The sequence below is a fragment of the Festucalex cinctus genome, chromosome 9, assembly GCF_051991245.1.
Source record: "Festucalex cinctus isolate MCC-2025b chromosome 9, RoL_Fcin_1.0, whole genome shotgun sequence".
NCBI lineage: Eukaryota > Metazoa > Chordata > Actinopteri > Syngnathiformes > Syngnathidae > Festucalex > Festucalex cinctus.
This window is the reverse complement of record NC_135419.1, coordinates 4,167,910-4,192,663: the sequence shown is the minus strand read 5'-3', so window position 1 is coordinate 4,192,663 and position 24,754 is coordinate 4,167,910. Positions and strand designations below refer to the sequence as shown.

At 39.8% G+C, this 24,754-nt stretch overlaps 2 protein-coding genes across 5 annotated transcripts in view; both read right to left on the bottom strand.

Annotated features, from left to right (window-relative positions):
• Positions 1-9,758, bottom strand: part of LOC144025875 (transcription factor COE1) — an 83,717-nt gene extending 73,959 nt beyond the window's left edge. For 2 of the 4 annotated variants that reach the window (XM_077532257.1, XM_077532259.1), the window contains exons 1-6: positions 8,993-9,758; positions 8,192-8,348; positions 7,389-7,452; positions 6,821-6,876; positions 4,862-4,935; positions 3,561-3,629 (exon numbers count right to left, since the gene is read on the bottom strand). In XM_077532257.1, the coding sequence (XP_077388383.1) occupies positions 3,561-3,629; positions 4,862-4,935; positions 6,821-6,876; positions 7,389-7,452; positions 8,192-8,348; positions 8,993-9,126 (554 nt within the window). In that variant the 5' untranslated portion in view covers positions 9,127-9,758. The remainder of the gene's footprint in view (positions 1-3,560; positions 3,630-4,861; positions 4,936-6,820; positions 6,877-7,388; positions 7,453-8,191; positions 8,349-8,992) is intronic. The other 2 variants (XM_077532256.1, XM_077532258.1) reach the window with 1 other exon arrangement.
• Positions 9,759-17,336: 7,578 nt separating this feature from the next.
• il12ba (interleukin 12Ba) lies at positions 17,337-23,091 on the bottom strand. Its single transcript, XM_077532242.1, has 8 exons — positions 23,048-23,091; positions 19,147-19,234; positions 18,767-19,048; positions 18,563-18,668; positions 18,077-18,309; positions 17,816-17,988; positions 17,623-17,744; positions 17,337-17,477 (listed from the first exon to the last, which is right to left on the bottom strand). Exons 2-8 carry the CDS (start codon positions 19,232-19,234, stop codon positions 17,468-17,470), a joined length of 1,014 nt encoding a protein of 337 aa, XP_077388368.1. The 5' UTR covers positions 23,048-23,091; the 3' UTR covers positions 17,337-17,467.
• Between the last annotated feature and the right edge of the window lie 1,663 nt (positions 23,092-24,754).

Sequence of the window (24,754 nt, the reverse complement as noted above, 5' to 3'; positions counted from 1 at the left end):
TACCATTCACCGTTCTTTGCAGTTGAAAGACTGCATCAAAGCTTTCTGCATACTCTAACATAAAAAACAAAAACCCCAAAAAAAACGTATAATTACGTTTTTGGGACACTTAAAACATTTAAAATAAAACGTATATATACGTTTTTGGGAGCAAACGAGTTAAGCTCATCAATAAGCACTGCTGGAGCCAGATAATGATCCTGATCATTAAATCAGGTGTGTTGGAGTACAGAAACCTCAAAAACATGCAGGACTCAGGCCCTCGAGGACCAGATTCTCAAACCTAATACTTGTTCCAAACCAATCCGCATCAAAATTGCTCAAAAATTCAGTGAGTTATAATGAACTTATCGGAGCCAAACACACGTTTTTGTCTATAGCAAACATATCTATGGTCTCCGTAGCGAGCAAGTGTACCAAGTAGCATGCAAGCTACATTCAGGATGTTTGCCCAAGTACTATTTATTCCGATTTTACAAAAAACAATGTGCGCAATAACCGACGCAGATTCTACTGTTGGCCACAACGCAACATGAGATTCTCCATAAGGAAAGTTGAATTTACAAGAACAAAAGTTATTTTGTCGTTAGAACAATTTGCTAGCAATGCTGAATGTTGGGATTTGTAAAACGCTTTGGACAACGTTTAACAATTTACAACTTCTTTTTTTTCTTTTACTTGTTAAATTGTATTTATTTTTGGAAGGGAAATGTCCGCCCCCGACATACGTTAGATTAAGTTAAGAGTCCAACTGCAATTTTTCCGCTGACGTCGGCACTGTTAGCGAATCGGGATTCCAGCCCCAACAAATCAGAGTCACGTAACTGCCTGTAGATGCTTTAAATGTCCAAACACATTCTCTTGCAGGGTGTCTCCTCGTGAGAGCGCAGTACCCGGAGTTCTGTGAGATGCACACTGTACTGATTTGTTCTGCTAACAATCAAATAAGTTTCTCATTAGCTGCCTTTATTTTTCCTCATTCCTGCGGTTTTGCTGCCGTGGCCTGTTTCTCCAATCTTAACGAGAGAGAGCTAATTAGGCAATGAGACCCATTACTCTTCCAGAAGAGTTTGAGCTCGCCCAGCTAATTAGGGCTGTAAAATCTAATCATCTCTGCGAAACAGCAGCGGGCTAACGAGCCCTTATTTAACGAACTAAATAACTTCAAGGGTGGAGAGGGGCTGCTGATGGTATTTCTTTATGAATTTGAAGGAGTGGGGGCTCATGTTAATTGAGTCAGCTTTGGCATCACGGTTGTTTGTTTGTTTATGAATCCCTGATTATTACCACTGCCAAGAGTATATAGATGCTAAATGAGTAAACCCATAAACCCGCCTCCTCTTATTCCCCTTCAGTCTTCAGATTGAGCGAGCATCCCCACCCCCTAAATCACACACACCTCACACCTGACCTAATTTCCTGTCCAGGAAGAGTCGGAGAGGAAAGCGAAGATATGGCCGTTGTTTTCCCGCCGCCTGCGCTAATTTGTTGTTGCTTAATGCGGCCTTGCACACCTGAGCCGTTAAGCGTCAGGGGAGTAAACGCCACGAAGCGACCGCGGCACGCTCAGTGCGGGCAAGGCGCTGGTTGTGTGCCCCAAACTTGAGGATTAACGCTGATGAGAAATTCAACAAGTACGCACGCACGCTAAAAAAAAAAAAATAGCAAAGAGTGACGGGCGGGCGTGATGTCGAAAGCCATGTGGTTGTGGGGTGCAGCTGTCTCAGGGAGCACTGAGGTGAGGCCTTCCGCTTCACTGGAGCGGAACCAGGGTGGCGCTCGCACACAAACACGCACACGCGCACATACACAGGTAAAAGAGTGGCTTTTGACGGAGCAGCAGTGAGAACAGGACAGCTGTGTTCATCAGATAGCACAGGTCACTGCCTCATTAGCACACGCACATACTCTTGTACATGTCAACTCAACATAAAAACTCAAGTAGCAAATGTGTATTTTTTTTTTTTTCAACCTGGCTAGAATGCAGATTAGAAAACACAAACTGCTTGAAAATGTTGTTTTGTTAAAGGGGAAGTCAACGTAAAACTTTTCTTTACAGCATTCTCATTAATATCGTGTTTGTGGACGATGAATTAAGCAGCAAAATCCACCCGTTTTTAATCCATCGAAGGGGGCGGCCATTTCGCCACTTGCCATCAACTGAAAAATGACATCACAGCTCCTCGGGGCTCAGGTCAAGTCAAGTCAAGTCTATTTATATAGTGCTTTCAACCAGCCTGGTTTCGCTTGTGAAAGTCACATAACCAAACTCAGAAAATAGGTGAGCCCTGTTTGGTTGTTACCTCACCTGTGATGTCATTTTCAGTCAACAGCAAGTGACAAAATGACCGCCCCCTGAATTGCTTAATTCATATTCTATAAACACAATATTAAATACACGGTGAATTCTGTAGAGTAAATTTAACTCGATTAAGAGTGGGACCAAATAGAAAGTTTTTGAGTAATATTTACACTTGAAGAAAGTAAAATAAAGAATTGAAAAGAAAGAAAAGAAATAAAAGTCACTCAAGGGCTGAGGAACAAACTCACGACCTTCAGCTTGGGAGAGAGCCGATCTACTCCCTGAGCCATGCACGCACGTTCATGTTAGCTGGAATCTTCGTAACTTCAAGAGACCAAAAATAATGTTTTTGGTCTCTTGGAGAAAAGCAAACAGTAAGAGGGAGGGGCATAGCTCAGGTGGTAGTGTGGCAGTCTCCCAAGCTGAAGGTCATGAGTTCGTTCTTTAACCCTTGAGTGACTCCCCCCCCCCCCCCCAATTCTTTATTTGACTCTCTTCCAAGTGTAAACATTACTCTAAAACGGAGTCTATTTGGTCCCACTCTCAATAGAGACAAATTTACTCGACAGAATTTATTGTGTAGAATGCCGTGTTTAAACCAGTGGGGCTGTATGGAACATATTGTAAAGGAAATTTGGGGTTTGACTTCCCCTTTACGTTCATAATACTGATTCAATGCCAAGATAAAATATTCAAGAATAATCACCGTGACGAAGAGTCCCACACAAGAGAGGCCAGACTGTAAATCTACAAGCAGGCCTTTTCCTTTTTTTTTTTTTTGTTTCCTCCTTTACTAAGTGTAAATCAGGCGAGCCGCTGCATTAGTCATCCGTAGTTTACGATGACAGGAGGATCGGCGCACACTCGAAGAAAAAAAAAAAAAAAAAAGTGCAAGGAGTGTGCGCTAAAAACAACAAAGCATGTTGGGTCGGTTAGCGTTTATCCGGCAATACTCACACATCCGCACATCTGACTCGAGTTGTAACTCTAACTGCTCATCAGCTAAGTCATCAGGCAAACCACTCAAACGTTGTGTGCGACCACACATGAAGGAGTCCGCGCACTCGCATACCGCTGCGATGGTATTTACTGCTGCTTCGCACATTTTGCTCACAGAGATGATTGCGGTTGCTGAAATGTAAATAACTGCGTCTCTCTGACCAATCACACGTCTCCGCCGTGTGACGTTTTCTCCATGATGTTAGGATTTATTAAATGGTAACGCGCTAACAAGTCGACAAGGTGAGTTTTCGCCTACCTGTCGATGATGACCGGGTCTGACGGGGTCTCGTTCCTGTTCCCACAACTCTTCTTATCGCAGCATCGACTGTGGGGGTGACAAAAGAGGCGTTAGCCGGTTAAAAGTGAAGCAGGGATGATACGTGAAGACTTTGAGCGTGAGACTTTTGTGTGTCGGGCTTTCCCCGGGCTTGTCTCGGTAAGACCGGGCTCAGGCCGCCATTGTATCGGCGGGATCAACGGGGTGGACTCGGTCACAGTTTGGAGCCGAGCGAAAGTGGTGAACCGGATTACGAGAGCAACTCGAATCACAACGGAGGACTCAGGTTAGCTCCATTTCTGTCAGACATCACACAAGCAGACATCTTGTGTTCTCTATTTTTCCTCCTCAGAGCTCGTCCCCTCCCTCTATCCCGCCTCGCTCCTTTCTCTGCCTCAGAAGTGGGTCACAGAGTGGTCCCACCGGACCTGGGGAGTAGTGCATGCTGGGTAAAAAGGGGGTTGCATACTGATGTGACGAGTCCTTTTCCCAGTGACTTGACTGCAGCACAATGTAACGGCGTGTTGTCATCCCGCCCATCTCTTTCCCACCTTCAAAAATACATCACATCCACTTTTTCTTCCCTGCGCCGGCATACGGTATACGTGCGTGTACCTGTATCCGCCTGCATGTGAGCATCTGCTTTAGTGGTGTATGACGGGAGGCGGAGAAACGCACAAAAGAGAGCAGGGAGGGGAGTGACCCTCCCCCTACTTTCTCGCGTCCCCCAGGACAGGAGGCTAGCAGAGCCAGATCAGATTTCTGATCTCGGGCCGTTTCCTGCAGCATATGAAAACAAGTGGTCCAAATTGCCCTTGTGTGATAACCAGGAAGTGCCACAGGCCATTTATTCCGACTCGTAAGCCGACGTGTATTTTTAGATGGTCATCGGCCGCGTGATACCTTTATTGATACGCCGAGCGCGTTTTGAGCGTGTGAACGCGTTTTAAGTGTGTCCTGCTCGGCGCATAGCTCACTGTCAGGACGATGCAAACCGCATGTGTTACGCACACGAAGGAGGATGGGTTTGAGTAATGAGCTTTTCCTTGTCCTAATTAGCCGAACATGAGAAGGATACGCACACACGCGTGCATTCTCACACCGCTACCAACAGAAATAGGCCAGGGCCAATCTTCCCCAACCCACTTTGAAGAAAATGATAAGATTTCTATAGTAATTTGGCACCGCTCTTCATATATTCGCCCTCTCCTTGCTCCATCAGAGACACTTTCAATGAAAAAAAAAAGGCCCAATCTGCACTAAAATGCTGAATCTCTTACCTGCACATGATCTCATGGGTCAGCAGAACCCGACACATCTCTGGATTTTTATCCTGGCCTTCATAAACAATTGCCTGCAGTAAAACAAAAACATACAGTTATTTTTAGGGATGTTCTATAACACTTTTTTTTCAGACTGATACCTGTACGATACTGATAATCAAGTACCGAAACCATTAGTACTTTTAAAAATAATAATTTTAAATGAACACCTATATATCAAAATGTAGCATTTTACTTAAATTTGCATGAAATTAATGGCACCTTTCTGTTACTTTTTCCCATAAATATGTATATATATATATATTTTTTTTTTTTTTTTTTTTTTAACTCATTCACTGCCTTTGACAAGTATACTTGTCAATTGTATTTCTTAGAGCGGAGACAAATGGGGGCTAATCTGACTATGCTCCACAGTAAATATCAAACTTGGAAACCAACTTTACTGATGCCCAACCACCGGTAGATGACATCATTGCCCCATTTTATACGAAATAAACACAGTTTCAGAGTCCATAGGAGAGATGGCTGTATTTTGCCAAACTTACATTTTTCTACTGTCAATTATAAAAGAACGGGACGGGACAAAATGTAGGGAGTCTATTCTGTTATTTGGTAGATTCGGTTTATATATAATTATTGAACGTAATATCAAATGGGTATTAAAAATTTTGAAATTTTCTCAAACGGCTGGCAGTGAATGAGTTTTAATAGAACACACACCACAATTAATGTTTATAACTAAATACCTTACATAAAATGAAAAACAAGTACTCCAGTGGGCAAAAAAAAAAAGTCCCAATCAAAATGTATGGTTGTACATCTTAATGGGCATTTGTCAGACGTGTTTCCTTTTTAGCTCCTGGTTGTAAAAGGGCCACACGAGGGCCACAATCGGCCGCCGCCGTCGCGAGAACCGATACCTTGAAATAAAGCCGATACTTGATATTAGCACTCACTCATCCCCATTTATTGGAATTGTTTATTCTTAAATGAGGTGGATCAAAAAAGTATGGATATAAAAGTATGAGTGTGTTTTTAAATTGTATGTAACGTGGGAACCGTTTCCTCCTGAACACTCTGTTCTAAACAAGGAAGAAAGCATTTCTGTGTGTATGTCGCATTGTCCTGTGTGCGTGTGCACGTATGTTTATGTTTACGTGCGGTGTACAGTGAGCAGTTGGGCCGCCAGACTGGAGTATAGTGCACCATCTGCTCCATATAGCACAAGCGTCCAAAATTGTAGTCTGGTTTCCCCTGACTACAACCCCACTCAACATGCTCTCCGGGGCCATGATCAACATGCGCGTGCACGCACACACACACAGAGAGTAAACAAACACACACTAGGATCAGGTCAAAATAAACTCTAATCCTTTTCCTTTAGTGCAAAGTGTCACCTGATATCAAACGACCTTTAAAGATGTTAGTTTTGCCACTTTTGTTAGTGCATGTTAACAACAAATTCCACACTTTTTTTTTGTGCCTATCTGTGTTTTTTGTTTTTTTTAAATGTGATTGGCCAAAAGACACTCTGGGATAAAGTTTGTTCTGTTTCACATTGAGCAAATGAGGGTCAAGGTCCTCAAAGAGTGAGCTGGCATGCATCACTGTCTCTCCCCAACACGAACACACGCCTGCACTTCTTGTACACACTCACGTGTACGCACGGATGCTTATAAAATCCCACATTCCAGTTACTGGCTGCTATAAGCGGTGGTGGAGTATAGGAGGACACATGTCCTCTACGTTCTCGGGCCTTCGTAAATGTATTCCACAGGTAAGACAGGTCGTTTATCACGCCGGCTGTGCTGTGCTGAAGTTGAGGGTCTCAGACACAGACTCAGGGTGAGGCGGGTGTAGGGGGGGTAGTGGGGGGTCCAGAAATAAGACCAGTCCAAGTGTGCAACTGCTGCAAAGTTGAAATTGGTGGCAGTATAGTAACATGGAAAATCTCACCTGCTTGGTCATGGAGTCAATTAGTCGCACAAATAAGTCCTGTTCTGTCCTGATCCCTGTGAAACAGACAGGAAGTTCTTATTTCTTATTTAGGATTTAACAGCCCAAGAGAAGCAAGAATGAATTTTTTTTTTAACACTTTTTATTTTTATTTTTTACTTTGTTTGATAATTGAGTAAAAGATCCTGATATATTAATTTCATGCATCTATACTTTTAATAGAAAAAACACATACACATTTCTAAATTGTAATACAATGAAAGCTTTCAAATTATTGTGAAAACTGCTGGAAGATATTAAAATTTGTAGGTTTAAATGAAGCAGTTCTATTAATAATAGTTGTTTACAGTAATTAAGGAGTAATTGTTAATTTTTTTTAAATCAATTTCCTTCTTGTCAGTCTTCAAACTAAACATCTAAGACAATGTTTAAAAAATAATAATAAAAAAAAAGACTACATAAAATATTGGACGGCGTTTGTGCTCAGCTTTTCGTGTTCAAAGTGCAGATACAAAATGTCTCACTCAGTCGCTGTCTGTTATAACAAAATCCCGGAATGGAAACTCACCGTTACTGTAGAGGAGCTGAAGTCTATAATGGATCCCATTGTTGGTCTTTTCTCCTGTCGTTTCCTATCAATAAAAATTTAAAATTGACAGCTTAGAATGACACGAAGGGCAACATGTTTCATTTAACGTTATTCGTACTTAAAAATAAATAAATAAATAAAGACTGTAAATCACGTCACATCTCTCACAAAGTCGTTTTTTTCATTTTGTATACACAATATAGGGAGGTGTTTATTTTAATATTTTAAATAAAACAGAATTTCAAATGTTAATATGACACGCCGTAAAATGGTGAATACTTTAATGCTGACCAGTACGAAATGACATTATAGGATTAAAAATAAAAATTAAATTAAAAGAAAAAAAACATACAATATGTAGCAAATTTGAAGCAGCAAAAATATAAACACTTCAATTTACATTTTCAATCTCATCCGAGTTTAGAAGATAATAAAATTCACATTCAATAAAAACGACGTTCGTTTCGTTTTTTACTTAATTAAATGTTTGTTTGTTTTTTGGCAGCATCAAAAAGTGCAGTAAAATGTTTCCATATAATTAATGTGAACGTGTGACCACTCGGGGTTTATGCAACAACTTTGCCAGCCTCACTTGAGCATTGAGTTGTAACAATCTACTGTGATAGTCTGCACTTTATTTTCACTAATAAATTACTTTGATTGAACAGGCCGGCTAAAACTACCCCGTGAAATATAAACCACCACCACATTTAGTTTTTTTTTTTTTTTTTCTGTGTGTAAACTCACAAAAAAAATAAAAATTAAAAAATGTTTGCACTCACCTTTTCTTTCTCCACGAAATCAACGAAGGTGGTTCTCTCAATCTCCACGGGCTGACCCTGCCGGTCGTACAGAGCCAGTACAAAGTGGAAGAAGTTGGATTTGCGCAGGTTGGAAGGGGGTTGCTTCTCGAAGTGTGCCCGGGCCAGACCCACTCCGCTGCGGACACGACAGGCACAGCATCAGCGCCGCGGGAGCCCCCGTTATAAATTTACTTCAATTCAAATCCATTCGGGATTTAAAGCCCATGCACGCACATTCTCATTTTTATTTTTTAATAAGCCAAACAATTTGTAATTTAATTAAATAACGTTAAAGCGATGTTTGAACAACTGTTAGGTTATTAATAGAATTAAATATTGTCAATTAAAAACGCAGTTTCATTATTAAGGCCTGCAGTCTATAAAAATTTTACTTTGGTTGTAACAACAAATCCCAAATAATTCAGCTCCATGCGAGTTGAAGGAGGTAAAAAAAAAATAAAATGTTATCACCATAAAATTCCGAAACAAAAGTTGACATTTCACGCTTGCAACGCTTAATAAAGTTGCTTGGCGTGAGCTGCATTTTCACGCCTCGCCTATAAGTCCTGCATGGGCGTGAAGCGGATCAACTCATAAAGTCCTAAAGCCAGCCAGCGGCGGTTCTGGTTATCCAACAACTGTGTCCTCTGGGACGGGCGTGCTGCCTGCCCCAAGTGGTATACCGGCTCGCAGAGCTCAAAACGCCGGCAGATGAGCTCCATCTCCCACCCGCCCCTGCCTGCCTGCCTGCCGCCATATACGAGGCCGCCTCGGGCTCACCTCTGGGCGGCTGTGTTGGCGTCCAGCACTCCGGCACCTTGCATCCATGTCCGAACCGCGTTCATGCCGGCCACCATGGGCTCTTCTTTCATACTACTCCCACTCCTGTGGATGCTCTCGTGGATGCCGAACATGAAAACTGCACCTTCACGCTCTCTCTCTCTTTCTCTCTCTTTCTCTTTCCCGCTCACTCGCTCTCTCTTCCTCCTCTCCACTGCCTGCCTATGACTCTCTCCCCTCCTCCGTTTGAAGGCGCTGTCACCGGAGCGAAGTGCCGCGCTCCCTATTTCACTTTAACGCTTCTCAAAGTCAACAAAAAAGATGCGACATGTGGAAAGCTGCGAGAGGCTTGTCAGCGTGCGGGCTCGTCGTCAGTGAAAGCGAGAGAAAATAGCTGCGACACTCCCGCGGATCAAGCTGACACAAGAAGAAAAACAAAACAAAAAACAAAATGTCAGTTTTGGCAACAAACAGTCCACGCGAGGAAGAAACACCCAGGTGACATCACTCCTTCCCCTCTTCTTCCTTGATTCACGGAGTCTTTTCCCCGGCGCAAATGGAGGAAGGCGGTCCTCGGCTAGACGGCGACTCGACTGCGGCTCCTCCGGCAGCTCCAGCTCGCGCGGTTTGCGCTCTTTTCTTCCCAGAGGAATCACTTTAGACCTTCCGTGGCACGCCGAAGAGGAGTGGGCGATGGGGGGCGTGGCCTGCCAGGAGAACAGCAACGCCCCCCCCACACTCCCCAAACGTGGTTAATAAGACGGACAATCAGCTGTCCAGCAAGTAGACCAGCGTGGAGCTTGGAGAACCGCCCCCATCGAACTTCCCCATCGGTTGCCTGATTTCCACCACTTGCAATGTCCCGCCCCTGCCACTTAGTCAGAAGCTGTGCACGGCGTGAGCGCCTGTGGTGGGTGTCCAAACTATGATACACGCTCCATGGAATCTGTGCAACGACATGTATGTACCGACCGAGCAAAAAAAAAAAACATGCATGTCCATCAAGACACATTTCGGTTGTTCCAATTTCAGCAAATTATATACTTTATTTTATGTAAATTATGATTTAATGTGCATTATTTATTTTTATGCAAAAAAAGGACAAGAGCAGCATTAAAAAATTGCATACCCTCCCAAAAAAACTTGCATTCATTAAGAAACAAAAGGGAAACAAAGCCGCTGTTGCACATTTTTTCAGTTACAATCCGACAGCGAGAGAACAGAGAGCTTCGATTTGATGCGCGACATAAATCATTTGGGACCGAGTGGTGAATGCAACATGAATGTGAGGATTACAGCTCATCTGTGCCGCGTCTTCGAGTTGTCCCACAGCATCGCCACAAGCCAAGAAATAAGTGCAGACGCGGAATAACAAGAAAGGAACGCATCACACTTCATGTGCACGACACTCAAAAGTGATTTCCTCAACAAGGATTTTTTACTCTGGCCATGCATACACACACACACACACACACGCCTGAATGACATCCCTGGAGCAAAAAAAAAAAAAAAAAAAAATGAAAAATGAAAATAATACAGTACCCTGGTTTGACAGTGTCAGATTTTTTTTTTTACTTTTTTTTTTTTACAACAATATGCTTCTCTCTCATTTTTTTTTATTATTATTTTTTAACAATACACTTCTCAGGTTTAAATCGTGCAGTGATGTTTCATAATGCCTTGCTTGAGTGAAATGTTGCATAAATACAGATTTTCATATATATATATATATATATATATATATATATGTATATATATATATATATATATATATATATATATATATATATATATATATATATATATATTAGGGCTGGGAATCTTTGACTGTCTCACGATTCGATTTGATTACGATTTTTGGGTGTACGATTCGATTCAGAATCGATTTTCGATTCTCGATTCAAACGATTTTCGATTCAAAATTATTATTGATTGACAAAATGATTTCTGCTTCAATTTACAGATATGCACAACATTGTCACGATCTATACTCCAATTTGCTTTGCAAGACAAAATGTCAAATTGAGACAAAGTGTCTTTTTTTGTTTTTTTTTGTTTAAACATTTATTAATTTTGTATTTGAAGTGCATTTTTCCACAAAAACAGCATGTGGGCTACAACTGCCTTTCCCCCCTCTTCTTCATTTATAATTTAAATAAAATCGATTTTTGGATATTAATATCGATTCGATTAATAAATGAGAATCTCGATTCTTTTATGAATCGATTTTTTTTGGCACACCCCTAATATATATATATATATATATATATATATATATATGTATGGAGGGAGGGGAAAAATAGGCAGAATGGCAGCCCTCTAAGATGATTTGTTGCAAAATTCTCATATGGCAAAATTTCGTAATATGTTCCAGTTTGAAGTTTAAACAAGCAGCAATCATGTCTTCTTTTATCTGTTTTGGCCTCCCGTTGTGGAAGGAGAAATGGGAGCGCCTCCCCGCGTGAGTACACAATATTCTCAACGCTGATGAATAACAGCAACGCACACGGTCGGAGTTATCCTTCAGCACATTTGTTTGATTGTGGCTCTCCGTGATCCGCCTGCCTCGGTCGGCATGCGGGTCAGCGAAGGCCCCATGGGTGGCTATATTTTTATCCGCGTAGCGCACACACACACTTAGCCCAAATATCCACCGCATCGCCCTCCATAAACAGAGATGTCACTTGGGCCCTGATGATCCCCAACACTGTGATCTTCTAACTCCGTGGCACCCACGCAGACATAAGGTTGGCAACACACAGTATCGCTGGCTGCGGAACAAAGCGCGTGTCAAACGGTGTGCATGCGCATATGGGAAGGGCCATCAAAACATCTGCGTTCAAACTCATCTCGAAGGAGCGAAGTGATCAGAAAGGAGTTGTTCGAGCGAACGGCCGCCAGATGTTGTCGTATATCAAAAAGGTTGGGCTGATGATAATAATGGCCCGATTGGATTGGAGACTCGTAAAATGACCCGTTATAAACTCAGACATATGTTTATGAGAGTGCCTCTCGCGTCGAACAATATGCTCGCTTGTCGCCATAAAAAAAAAAAGAAAAAAGAGACAAATATGCAGTGTGATTTTAATATGCAGATCATGCAGGCTCTTATTTACTTAATATGGCGCGTTGTAATACAGTCAAGTGGTGTGTTTGCAAGTAAGTGAAAATGTAGAGTGTATTTATGCATACTGTAATAATTAAAAAAGTATTTACTAGCGTTTGAACGTGCGTCATAAAAATCCAATCAAGCGGTGTCCTTGGGTATTTGGTGCAACGTTGCCATCTAGTGGCGGAGAAGGGACATTGCACGACCAATCATGATTTGTGTCTTTTTCGGCCTGTAAGCGACACAGGAGGGTTTTTTTTTTTAAAGCAAAGTGGAATATTCTTCAATAGTGGTGTTAATCACTCGATCTCTGACCAATCGAGCATGCATTTCACTTTTTCACGGCAAAACTGAAGACAGAAAGACGTTCAGATACAACTGAAGACAGCTTCAGTCAAGGCCTAGCAAAACATCACAAAGGAGGAAACTCAGCTTTTGGTGATGTCCAAGCGTTCCAGACTTCAGACAGTCACTGCCTGCAAAGGATTCTAATCTCAACTAATGATTGAAAAGTACTATTTTCCTTTTGCATAAAAATAGCCACAATTCCGACATATATTTCTGTTCAACCTCTTGAATTAAAGCTTAAAGTCTGCACTTCAATTCCATTGTAGTTGTTTCCATTTAAATCCAATGTGGTGGCATGCAGAGACCAAATCATGAAAATTGTGTCACTGTCCAAATACTTTTGGGCTGAATTGTATATATAGACTCGATATATACAGTGGTGTCATTAGTAGAACTAACAACTGTATTTCTCTTAACCGACTAAGCAAGGACCGTCCACAAATTATCCATCCATCCATCCATCCATCCATCCATCCATCCATCCATCCATCCATCCATCCATCCATCCATCCACTTTCTTAACCGCTTACTCCTCACAAGGGTCACGGGGGTGCTGGAGCCTATCCCAGCCGGCTTAGGGCAGTAGGCGGGGTACACCCTCGTCTGGTTGCCAGCCAATCACATGTCCATAAATTACAGTAGATTATAGTAGATTATCGCATCAAGTTTATCCTTGTTGAATTCTTCCAAATGGGTTCTTATTGCAGCAGGTCGTTCTTCAGTTGTGTATCCAGATTGTCCAAGTTCCCAATCGCACGGTCAATACGTCTACTGATCAGGGCGTACTGCAAGGAATACTAAAGCATCCTCAAAATACAAGCATGCCTCATATAGCAAATGATTTCATATAGTAAGGATTAAGATGCTAATTATTAATTTCCATCTACCAAATCATCTCTCTAATAAACCATCCAGTGGGTTAAAAATTACTGAGCGTTCTTTTAATTCATTTGACAGAGCTCAATAGTTTATTCAGCACATTTTTAATACATTCACTTGAACTGAAATAGATTCATTCAGTTGTTGCACTTTTCAGACAAATTAAGGCTACATGCAAAGCTTGAAAGTCCAGCATACAAAACAATATTAAATCATAGTGGTTCTATAGAACCACTAATTACAAATAGTTCTGTGTACAGTAGCGCCAAATGAGAACTAAATTGAACTTGGATAATACATGAAAAGACTAATGAAATGCATGGTGTTATATAGAATCATGGGTACTGCTAACTGCGCCCTTTTAAAACAACCAGTATTAAAATAAGCCCATTGGTGTACAGTGGTGGTATATGGAAAAAGGGTTGAAGTATATGTGGACCTATTTGCCAGCTTCAACATGAAAAGACCAGCATCAACTTGACTGTTGAGAAGAAGAAGAAGGACAGGTGACAAATGTCCCATTAAAAGGTCAAAAATGATGATTTAAGGTTAGACATCTGAGACATATCACATCACATCACATCACTATTGCTTCACCTCTTCTGCTTTCCCAGGCAGGGAAGTGAGGGAAGAGTTCCCTGCTTCCTCCTTACTGACCATTCAATTGTGTCATTTTATTTCGTGGGCATGTTGTACTTCATTTGGGCTTTCCCACTCGTTGAATAAACTCGTTTGGAAGTACAATAAATGTATCTTTGCTTGTACTTTATCTTGAAACTAACATTGTTCAACACATGTCTCAATAAATGTCTGCTTACTATAATTTTTTTGCAATCATTGATTCTGTATGTTTCTACTGATCAAAATGACAAATTTTTATTCAAATAACAACGCTGTTTATACGTGTCCCTGCATCACATTTAAGTAATTCAATTTTGAGGCAAAATAAAATTTAATTATGTACAAAAAAAAATATGTGACCGCTGACTCCTCTGTGATATGTTCTGAACAATGAGAAAAAGAGTCTGCTTCTGTCCGCCAAAGTGTATCCCAATGGCTTATTTTAGTCTAACTTTGTGTACTTTTTTTTTTTTTTTTTTTTTTCTTCTGGTGGCAAAAAAGCATGTCATGGGTAAAAAGTCAAGGGTACAAAACCAGTATCTTTGAGGGTGACGAGCATTTGCAACAATACTTGGAGAAATATTGAATAGCAAGCTAGCTAGCTACGACTCGAGAGAGAGCGATAGATAGATAGATAGATAGATAGATAGATAGATAGATAGATAGATAGATAGATAGATAGATAGATAGATAGATAGATAGATAGATAGATAGATAGATAGATAGATCTAGCTAGCTAGCTAGCTGGATGGATGGATGGATGGATGGATAGATAGATAGATAGATAGATAGATAGATAGATAGATAGATAGATAGATAGATAGATAGATAGATAGATAGATAGATAGATAGATAGATAGATAGATAGATAGATAGATAGATAGATCTAGCTAGCTAGCTAGCTAGCTGGATGGATGGATGGATGGATGGATGGATGGATGGATGGATAGATAGATAGATAGATAAATAGATAGATAGATAGATAGATAGATAGATAGATAGATAGATAGATAGATAGATAGATAGATAGATAGATAGATAGATAGATAGATAGATAGATAGATAGATAGATAGATAGATAGATAGATAGATAGATAGATAGATCTAGCTAGCTAGCTAGCTGGATGGATGGATGGATGGATGGATGGATGGATGGATAGATAGATAGATAAATAGATAGATAGATAGATAGATAGATAGATAGATAGATAGATAGATAGATAGATAGATAGATAGATAGATAGATAGATAGATAGATAGATAGATAGATAGATAGATCGATCTAGCTAGCTAGCTAGCTAGCTGGATGGATGGATGGATGGATGGATGGATGGATAGATAGATAGATAGATAGATAGATAGATAGATAGATAGATAGATAGATAGATAGATAGATAGATAGATAGATAGATAGATAGATAGATAGATAGATAGATAGATAGATAGATCTAGCTAGCTAGCTAGCTAGCTGGATGGATGGATGGATGGATGGATGGATGGATGGATGGATGGATGGATGGATAGATAGATAGATAGATAGATAGATAGATAGATAGATAGATAGATAGATAGATAGATAGATAGATAGATAGATAGATAGATAGATAGATAGATAGATAGATAGATATAGATATGGCCCGAGGTGTCCATCATTTGAGGAAGGCTATACTACTGTACGCATGGCTTTTGACACTCAGTGGCTAAAACACCATACAGGCCACATCCCCTTCCAAAGAACACAGAGCAAAGCTGCAATCTGCGAGAGGAATTTTCATCAACTGCCACATACTGGTCAGTCTGGTTCGAAAATGAGGAACAGAAAAATGAACCTGCATGATGTCCGTATAGTGCACGTGAACAAGTGAGGTAACCTCCTGATTAGCAAACTCAATAAAATACTGAAGCTTGTGACAGGATGGGAAATGAAAAAAAAAAAAAAAAAAGGTCTCACAGTCGGACATCCGGATGTTTATGACGTCAGCGCCTACAGCGACATGGCGCCATCTTGAGAAGGGGGCAAGCTTTTTTTTTTATTTTTTTTATTACAAACATGTATTTGCGATTTATTGCTGCGTTGTGGGTTGTACCGCTAGGAAGAAATTCAAAGCTGCATCTGCAGTATCTCATTGTTCCTCGTGAGAATAAAAGGAGGAAGAAATGGTTGAAAGGTATCAATGGTGGAAGAGTGAAAACAGATGGCACCGTTCAGGAACCTAAATCCTACTTGGTGTTTTCCCATTTTTTTAAATTTTTTTTTTAAATCTGAATACCATAAATTTGTGGTGTTGTGGTGAAGTCCGGATTGCTGTGGGTTAGGGTCTATAGTAGGCTACACTGAGATAATTCTTTACATTGTATGAAATGATGTCATTGCTGGATGATTTTTGTGAAGTACAATATTACACAAATTACACATTTTTTTTGTTGCTTTTTCTTGTGAGTTTGGAATGGAAAAATTTCATTTATACTGGAAAGATGATTTGTGACATGAATATTTTGAGTTGCCAGTTTGATCACTAGTTACTGAAGTGTCACTCATAATAGAAGTCATTATTGTGTAATTTGTCTACGTTTGCTACAAATCATTATTAACAGGTACTTTTCCTGATCAAATGAAAAGCATATTGTGTCAAATTATACATCTGTTTCCTTGTTACTTCAATTTTCTAAAATACTTGAAACACTTTTTGTAGAAAGACCTGATGCTTTTGTGGGGTGCTGGAACCTATCCCAGCCAGCTTCGGGCAGTAGGTGGGGTACACCCTGAACTGGTTGGCAGCCAATCACAGGGCACACAGAGACAAACACCCATGCACACTCACAAGCACACCTAAGGACAATAGCATAGATTTGTATTCAGGATTTATTTAAATTAAGAGAACTATAATTTAAGGGGTTTATTTATGTTTGAAACATGTAAAGTGGGGGGGCAACATAAAATACTGATTTGTTTCAGTTTTGGGTGTAAATTTCTGGAATGGACTTGATGCGATGAAGTTGTGTACTGCTCTGTTAGGGTTTAATGTAAGTGTAGTATTTATTTGCTCTGTGCAGAGTGTAGTATTAGTATAATATTTGCTCTGTTGTATTTCTAAGTGATTCATTGGATAGGAATTAATAAGCCTGGTGCTTCAGCCTATTTCTTTTTCAGTTAATAATTGATTTGTTTGAAAGGATTGTTGTGTTTTCTGCGTTATGTATGGAGGTGAAAATAAACCATTCATTCATTCATTCATTCATTCATTCATTCATTCATTCATTCATTCATTCATTCATTCATTCATCACAGAATGGAGCCATTGTATTTTGTCACTGTGGTGCAGAGCTACTTGTGTACAAATTAGGAAGACAATCTTCAATGACATAAGCAAACAGCATTTTATTTAAAAAACAAACAAACATGAACAGCAATATATAATATAATAAATATTGTTTCGACAGACATTCAGGTGTTCCTTTTCACATATGACATTATTCGCCGCTGGTATGTTTCATCTTCCTGCTTTTGTGCTTCTTCCTCAATCTGTACTAAAATAGAAATAATCAACAAATGAACATTTTATTTATACCTATTGGGGGAGAAAGTGCTGGATAGAAATGTTTATGAACCAAACAAACAGTGGGACTTTGAAAAGCCTGGTAAAATGGCCACCATTCCTGCCAAGATACTGACCTGATGTGGGTCCATTCGCTCCACTGCGAGTTGCAGAGGGCGTCCTTGGCTCGGACGCAGACGGTCTTCGATTCTCTCTTGACCTCAAACAGGCAAGTGCTTGAGGAGTTCACCATCACGATCTGACAAACAGAAAAAGCACGCTCGATGTAAACTCGCGTGATATCGAAAACAGTCATTTTGCCTACTTTACCTCTGCATTAGTTGAGTCACCACAGGGATTGTCACACTTTTTACACCCACGTGTACTTTGGTAAACCTGAAAGGTGAGGGGGAAATAAGAGTAGGGGCTGCTCCAGGAGCCCGGGTAAGCCAATTCTATCATCGAGCTGTTGACTTTCTTGATCTTCACTTTGTCAGGTTTCACTGTTAAAGGAAAGCACAGGAAGGACGAGTGAGACACCGTTTAGGGCAGGAGGTCTTAGGAAATAATAATAAAAATAGAGAGAATTACCAATATCAGACAAAAAGAAGTGTTTGGAGTAGTTCTCCACCAGGAACTCTTCGGTCCTAACATAGACTGTGAGTAGGATCTGATGTTTCTCCTCCGCAAACGCGCAGTGCCGCTTGTCCACACAGGAGATCCCGTCCCCGGTGGCGTCCACTGAGCAGCTGATGTGACTCTGATCAGAGGAGCACGTCCATTGCTGACCGCTGGCGCCCATCGAACACGCAGCACCCAAGCCTCTGAATAAGCGGAACAAAAAGTCGAGTCGTAATCTTTGCTTCCATCATTTTGCCAGGTATCACTCATTCATCATCATTTATGACTATTTCAATATGGAACTCAATCCAAAGATGTAACCTTAACACTGAAATGCAGCTCAGCTTTGAAAAGTACGTTTTTTTTGGCTGTTCCTCTCAGCGCGGCCGTGAGTCTGAGCAGTGTGTTATTATTGGACGTTGCCACAGGAAACATGGCTTCAGTGTGCGAGCGTACCGTCCAGCTCTGATAAGTGCCACTTTTCCGACACGAGTCTTGTCCCAGGTCCAAGAGCAATGGAATGCCCCCTCGAAATTCCGAGTCGAGCACTTTAAATAATCCTCTACACATGCACAGACATATCAACACAAACATTTCACGTGAGTTGAAATACTGTTTTGACATCTTGTAACACTGTGTGGTGATTGCAAAGTGATTTACCCGTATCCGTTTTCATCAGAATCTTCCTTTTCTCGGTGCTGTCCTCTTGAATCAGGACGAGCGTGTGATTGAGAAGAGATCCGTTTTTGCTGTAGCAGCTGTACCTGCCTCCTCCTGTGCTCTCCTCTAGCTGCACCAAGTATGAATTTCCCCTCTGTGCCTCTTCTTTACCGTTCTTCTTCCACACTATATCCTTGTCATCGCCATTCATTAATCCCTCTGCTCTGTGCAAGCACTTGAGGGCTTGTTGAACCCGCAAACCATTTACTTCCAAAACCAAAACTAAAAAAACACACACACACATGAGACGGCAAAAATAGTAAGAAGAGAATCACTTGAACTTTCACCGTAAGTGCTCTCATGATGATTATTAAACTCACCGTTCGGTTGGAGTGTCCAAGAGTTCAGTGGGTTTTGATAAGCCACGTGCAGAAATGCACACATAAGGCTGAAGTCAATTAGATTCATCTGTATGGAAAGGTGATATTTATGCACAAAGATATCCAACTGACCTGTTTGTGTTACAAATGTGCTTAATATTATTGCTACTATGAATAAATAACTACAGTCTAAAGCAATCACTTCACAGCAAAAATTGGAGCGTCAACAATTGATTTCAATCCGCCAAAGTGTATTTTTAACACTGTTGGTTTTAAATGGAGGTCAATGTTAGAGTTATTTGACAGAGATGATTTATTTAGTGTTAGTAAAAGTATTAATTCCACTCTCTATAACAGTGGTGTCAAACATACGGCTCGCGGGCCGGATCAGGCCCGCAAAGGGGTTTAATCCGGCCCGCGAGACAATTTTGTAAAGTGAAAAAGAAAAAGAAAAAAAATTGCCACAATCAAATATATAAATTTGTAATTTCACAAGCAGTCCTCAGATGAGTAATGTAACTTGTACACGGACTCGCCCTGGTAGTCATTATTTTACATACAACTTAAAGTTATGGTTTGTTTAAAAAAATGTTGTTGTTTTTTTTTAATCATAGACCAACATAAACATTTTAAATATGACACAAATTCAATTACTCGTAACTGGATTAATGTCTTTATAACTTCATTAACTGCGCCACACAATGCATTCTGGGAACCATATATATATGTATATATATACATATATATATATATAAAATGTTGCCGCGTTTCATTTACATTTGTGTTATTTTGTTAAACTATAGATTCCAGTTGAGCTCCGTAATTTAGGGCTGGCCCAAAACTCGCCCCAAAAAAATCTGCGTATAATTGACGGCAATTGTTTTTAAGTTATATACCATTATTTTACCGATCCGGCCCACTTAGTAATATATTTTCTTCTATGCGGCCCCTGACATTTCAACACTCAACTGTGTTGAGTCCAACCAATTATTGACAATGTTATGACTAAAAAAATGATAGATAAATATAATAGTAAAACAATTTCAATTGTATATAAACATAGACAGTTGCATCCTGCATTTATGAGGCTGTCACGAGTTGCATCTTACCTTGTCTTTGATGTCGTTGGTAATCAAAAGCGATTGTCCACTCACTTTTTTATACAGGGGCGTGACCTTTCATCGCCAAATTTCCCCAGAAAACTTCTGAGGAACTGCACTTGTCAGCCGGGACATTAAGCCTTTCTGTCACTTCCGCCACAGCATAAACACTCTTGTGTGGATTGTAGTCACGTTCACTTTCACACTGACCAATTGTTCTCCTTTCTTGCAACCTTGAATCTAAACCTTTCATGATCTCATTCATAAGCAATAAGATTTCAAGCCTGGAGGAATTTCTCAGCACCACGCTCACTGAAAGGACACTGTTTTTTTGTTTTTTTTCACAAGTAATTTAGCTTTTTTTTTTCTTTCTAGATGGCCCTGGTTGATCTCCTTTGCTCTGCTGCCACCTGCTGGCCGTTTGTGTAATAACTCCCATTTCTGCAACCGTTCTTTGCAGTTGAGAGGCTGCATCAGAGCCTTCTGTATGCTCCAGCATAAAAAAACAAAAAAAACAAAAACGTATAAATACGTCTTTGGGACACAAAACATTTAAAAAAAAACCAACGTATTTACATGTTATTCGGAGCAAATGAGTTAAGCACTATATAAATGAAGTACCATTTATGCAGCAGTGAGAAATAATTTGCACGTAAGTGTTCTTACATAAATTAAGGCTGGTGCGCACAAGGCTGCAATATTCGAGGCCTCTTTCTGTGATGAGACGTGATCAGTCGTTTACCCATTAATAAATGCTCATAGTTGATAGGAGGGTAGGTTGAGTAGTTTGAATTTCTCAAGTTGGTGTTTGGCCAAGTGATTTAGTGTTGTTATTTTTTTCGTGGCTATATCGAATAGTGATAAGGTTTGATTTAAAAAATGTCTTAGTCGTGTATGCAGGTTGAGTTGATTAATGCAGGTGTCTGTTTTTTTGGTTTATGGATTACAATGTTACAATATTATTAGTAAAATATAAAGTTTGACTTATGTCCAGTGTATTTATCAAGTAATGGTACATGTGAAGTTAAGTAATATATGTGGTGATTATTTATTAATACTGACATTTTAGACATACACATTGAGTTGATACTTCTTCTTCTTCAAAAAAAAAAACAAAAAACCTGCTTTAATAGTGGTTTCCATTCACTTTTTTTAGTCTTCATATTGCTTTTTTTTTTTTTTTTCTCTTTCTGTGGTGGTGAGTAACAGTTATTTCTATTGTTCTTCTAGTTTGGATCTGTTGTGAGGTCAAGTCCTGAAATGTCATCTTGCGATGATTTGGCCTGAGCCAGAGTGATTTGTCATAGGTCGTTCAATAAAACTCAACTTTGTTCACACACGCGCCCGCGTGTACACGCAAACCAGTCACGTGCACGCGCACACACATTTGCACACAAACATACACATACAAGTCAGCAACGGTGATTTTACTTTTCATAAAGGGGATTTCGTTGGCAGATCCGACATGAGAGTAAATTGTAAGATTGGATGGACACATTGATGTAAGAATGTTGTACATATACACGACACCAATGATGATTATGTCAAGAAGGATTTTTGTGGATTTATAGCTCAAATTAGTAAATCAGGAAGCATCTTTTTCTACCTTTGGTAATCGCATGTGTCACCGGTCCTGGAACCTTTCGGACAGAATGCTTAACTCATTTACTCCCAATAACGTATAAATACGTTTGTTTTTTGTTTTTTTAAATCTACGTGTCCCAAAGACGTATTTATACGTTTTTTTTTTTTTGGGGGGGGGGTGGGGGGGTGGTTATGCTAGAGCATACAAAAGGCTTTGATGCAGCCTCTCAACTGCAAAGAACGGTTGCAGAAATGGTAGTTATTACACAAATGGCCAGACGGTGGCAGCAGAGCAAAGGAGATCAACCAGGGCCATGTAGAAAAAAAGCTCATTTACTTACAATTCTAAATAGATTTGTAAAAAACTGATGAAACTTAGCTCTCTTCGAATGCTAATTGCTGAAAAACGGAAACAGATAGAAACATACTTTTTTTTTTCCTGATGAAAGAAGAGACTTTAATCTTTCTTTTGATAGGTTCCATGCTTTTATAGCAATAGAACACAATATTCTGTGGGCCTTGCAAAATCAGTCAAAATCCAGTAAAACAGCCGGAAATTAGACTGGAAATACCTCTTTAGTCAATTTCCATCTGCAATCACCATGACGAGCTCAACCCGTACACGTCACTCTTCCCCGCCCCCCTCCCATTCTCACCCTCACGCTTCCTCTCTCTACCACGCAAAGGTGCCCATGCTCATGCACCGGCAATCTTTTTACTTACTTCCTGATTGTTGTGTAAATAATTGTCCAGTTAGCACACGTGGTGTGATTTTGCATGGCAGCGTTTTGAAATGGCGAACATGTGACCTTATGAAGAGAACCATATTGATTAAAAAAAAAAATATTCTGAAGGTTTTGTTCTCTGTGACAATGTAAATAATCGGAATATTGTAGTGATATTTTAGTGTGTTAGGATTTAGGGGTCGGGGGTGGGTGTCTGTCAACATGCCCAGCATAGTGTGTTGCATGCTAAATTATTTTATGTCTCGTGAATGCTCGATCGTGAATTATATTTGTACTTACTGTGTATATGATCTGAACACATTGTTAATTTTGGAGCACAGGATATCCGGTTTTAATGTGATGGATTGACTCTGCTATAAAAGTTGGGCTTTTGTGATTTTTTTTTTTTTTTTTTGTATTTGTGTTTAAGGTTTTGAGAAAATGGAAGTTTTGTGAAAACACATTTGCCATCCATGTGCTTGCCATACTCACCACTAGATGCTCCCAGAGGACAAGATGTGAGCTGTAAACGCCACCCACGTTTCACAGAGAGGAAAGAAAGCGTTGCACGTGCTGTTTCAGATAAACAGCTTTTCTACTACAGAAATAGTTTTTGGTGTGCCAAGCAGCTGTCTTATTCTGTGTCCTACAGTTGCTAAGGAATGCGCAGCTGCAGAGCTGCATATACAGTCTATCATTTCACTGGGCAGTCTTTTGATGCTCCAAACTAGCAGTTAGGGTGAAATCAAGTGCACTCATCTCATACGTGGGTTAGAAAAAAAAAATGACGGAAACAAAGGGTGAAAAGGAATTTTTGTTTTGTTTGCAAAGGAAAGAGAGAGAGAGAGAGAGAGAGAGAGAGAGAGAGAGAGAGAGAGAGAGAGAGAGAGAGAGAGAGAGAGAGAGAGAGAGAGAGAGAGAGAGAGAGAGAGAGAGATTTCTGTTATTCTTTGCTGGAACAAATTTATTCAAAGTCACTTTCACTTTAGTAAAATATTATTTATGCATCTTTCTCTCTTAAAATTAGAATAATTCCACTTGTCAAAGGCCAAAATAAAGCATACCTCAATCACAACAATGACAATTATGATATAAAATAAATAAATAAATAAATACTTGCACGATAAAGATCAAATCTCATCTTAACAAACATCAAAGTCATGACTGTGGCTCGCCATCTTGTATCTCGGGTGTGGGCATACTCACAAACTCCTCTTCAAATCGTAACTTCAAATGAGACCAATAGGAATGCAAACAATAAAATAAAAATAAAAAAAAAAGCACAATCAGCGCAGAGTAACAAATTCTCAGGTCTTAAATCACGCCTTGAAATCGTACTCATTCCTAAGTACAGCATACACAGTATATATTGATGGTGCTAAGCCGTACAGTATGTGCAGCATATATACAGTATGGTGTTTTACAATAAGATTAAACTATTACTATTACCTATTGACAAAAACTCAATCTTTCATGTAGCGATGGATGACAAAGCAAAGCATAGGAAGTCTCGCACAAGTACAGTCAATGAATGGAACTCGAAGCATCCGAAATATCCACATTCTCACCTTTTATTCTCGACAGTTTCCTCTTTGTATTATAGCTACAGCGGCCCAGGCAATGCGCTTCTTCCTTGCCAGTCATCCAATGCTGTTAGTGGTTCAATAAAACAATAAGAGCATAAAATACAGTACAAGTGACGCCTCAAAATATTGGTTCCCAATAAGACCACCGGAGATCACAGTTTTTACGTTGCAGCAAGATGATTAGATTACAGTATGAGTTCGGGGTAGGCATCGAGAATCGATTGGAACTGGGACTTCTTGTGGAAACATTTACATTTTAAAATTCCGGTTTCACATTTCGGCGCCTCGTCCAGCACCCGCCCAACCACAGAATTTCAGTTAATAATAGAATGAAAAGTGGAATTTAATATATTGAATATTAATACTATATTCACTTATAGCAGAAACGTCAATGGATTAAACCACTAAATATTTAATCGTAAGGATTTACCATTGGGATACATACCTGTACATATGAACTATAATTAATAACAACAACAAAAATACACATCTGTTTTTGAAACAAATATCTTTACTTCAAGAACATTTAAACGACACTTGAACATAAACTCATTTGCTCCAAATAACGTGTAAATACGTTTTTTATGTTTTAAGTGTCCCAAAGACGTATCTA

Coding starts and splice junctions, on each gene's coding strand:
- il12ba (XM_077532242.1), bottom strand. CDS start 19,234: ATGAATCTAATTGACTTCAGCCTTATGTGTGCATTTCTGCACGTGGCT. Junction 18,310..18,562: donor GCACTTATCAGAGCTGGACG/GTACGCTCGCAC, acceptor CCGCTTATTCAG/AGGCTTGGGTGCTGCGTGTT. Junction 17,745..17,815: donor GTGACTCAACTAATGCAGAG/GTAAAGTAGGCA, acceptor TCTGTTTGTCAG/ATCGTGATGGTGAACTCCTC.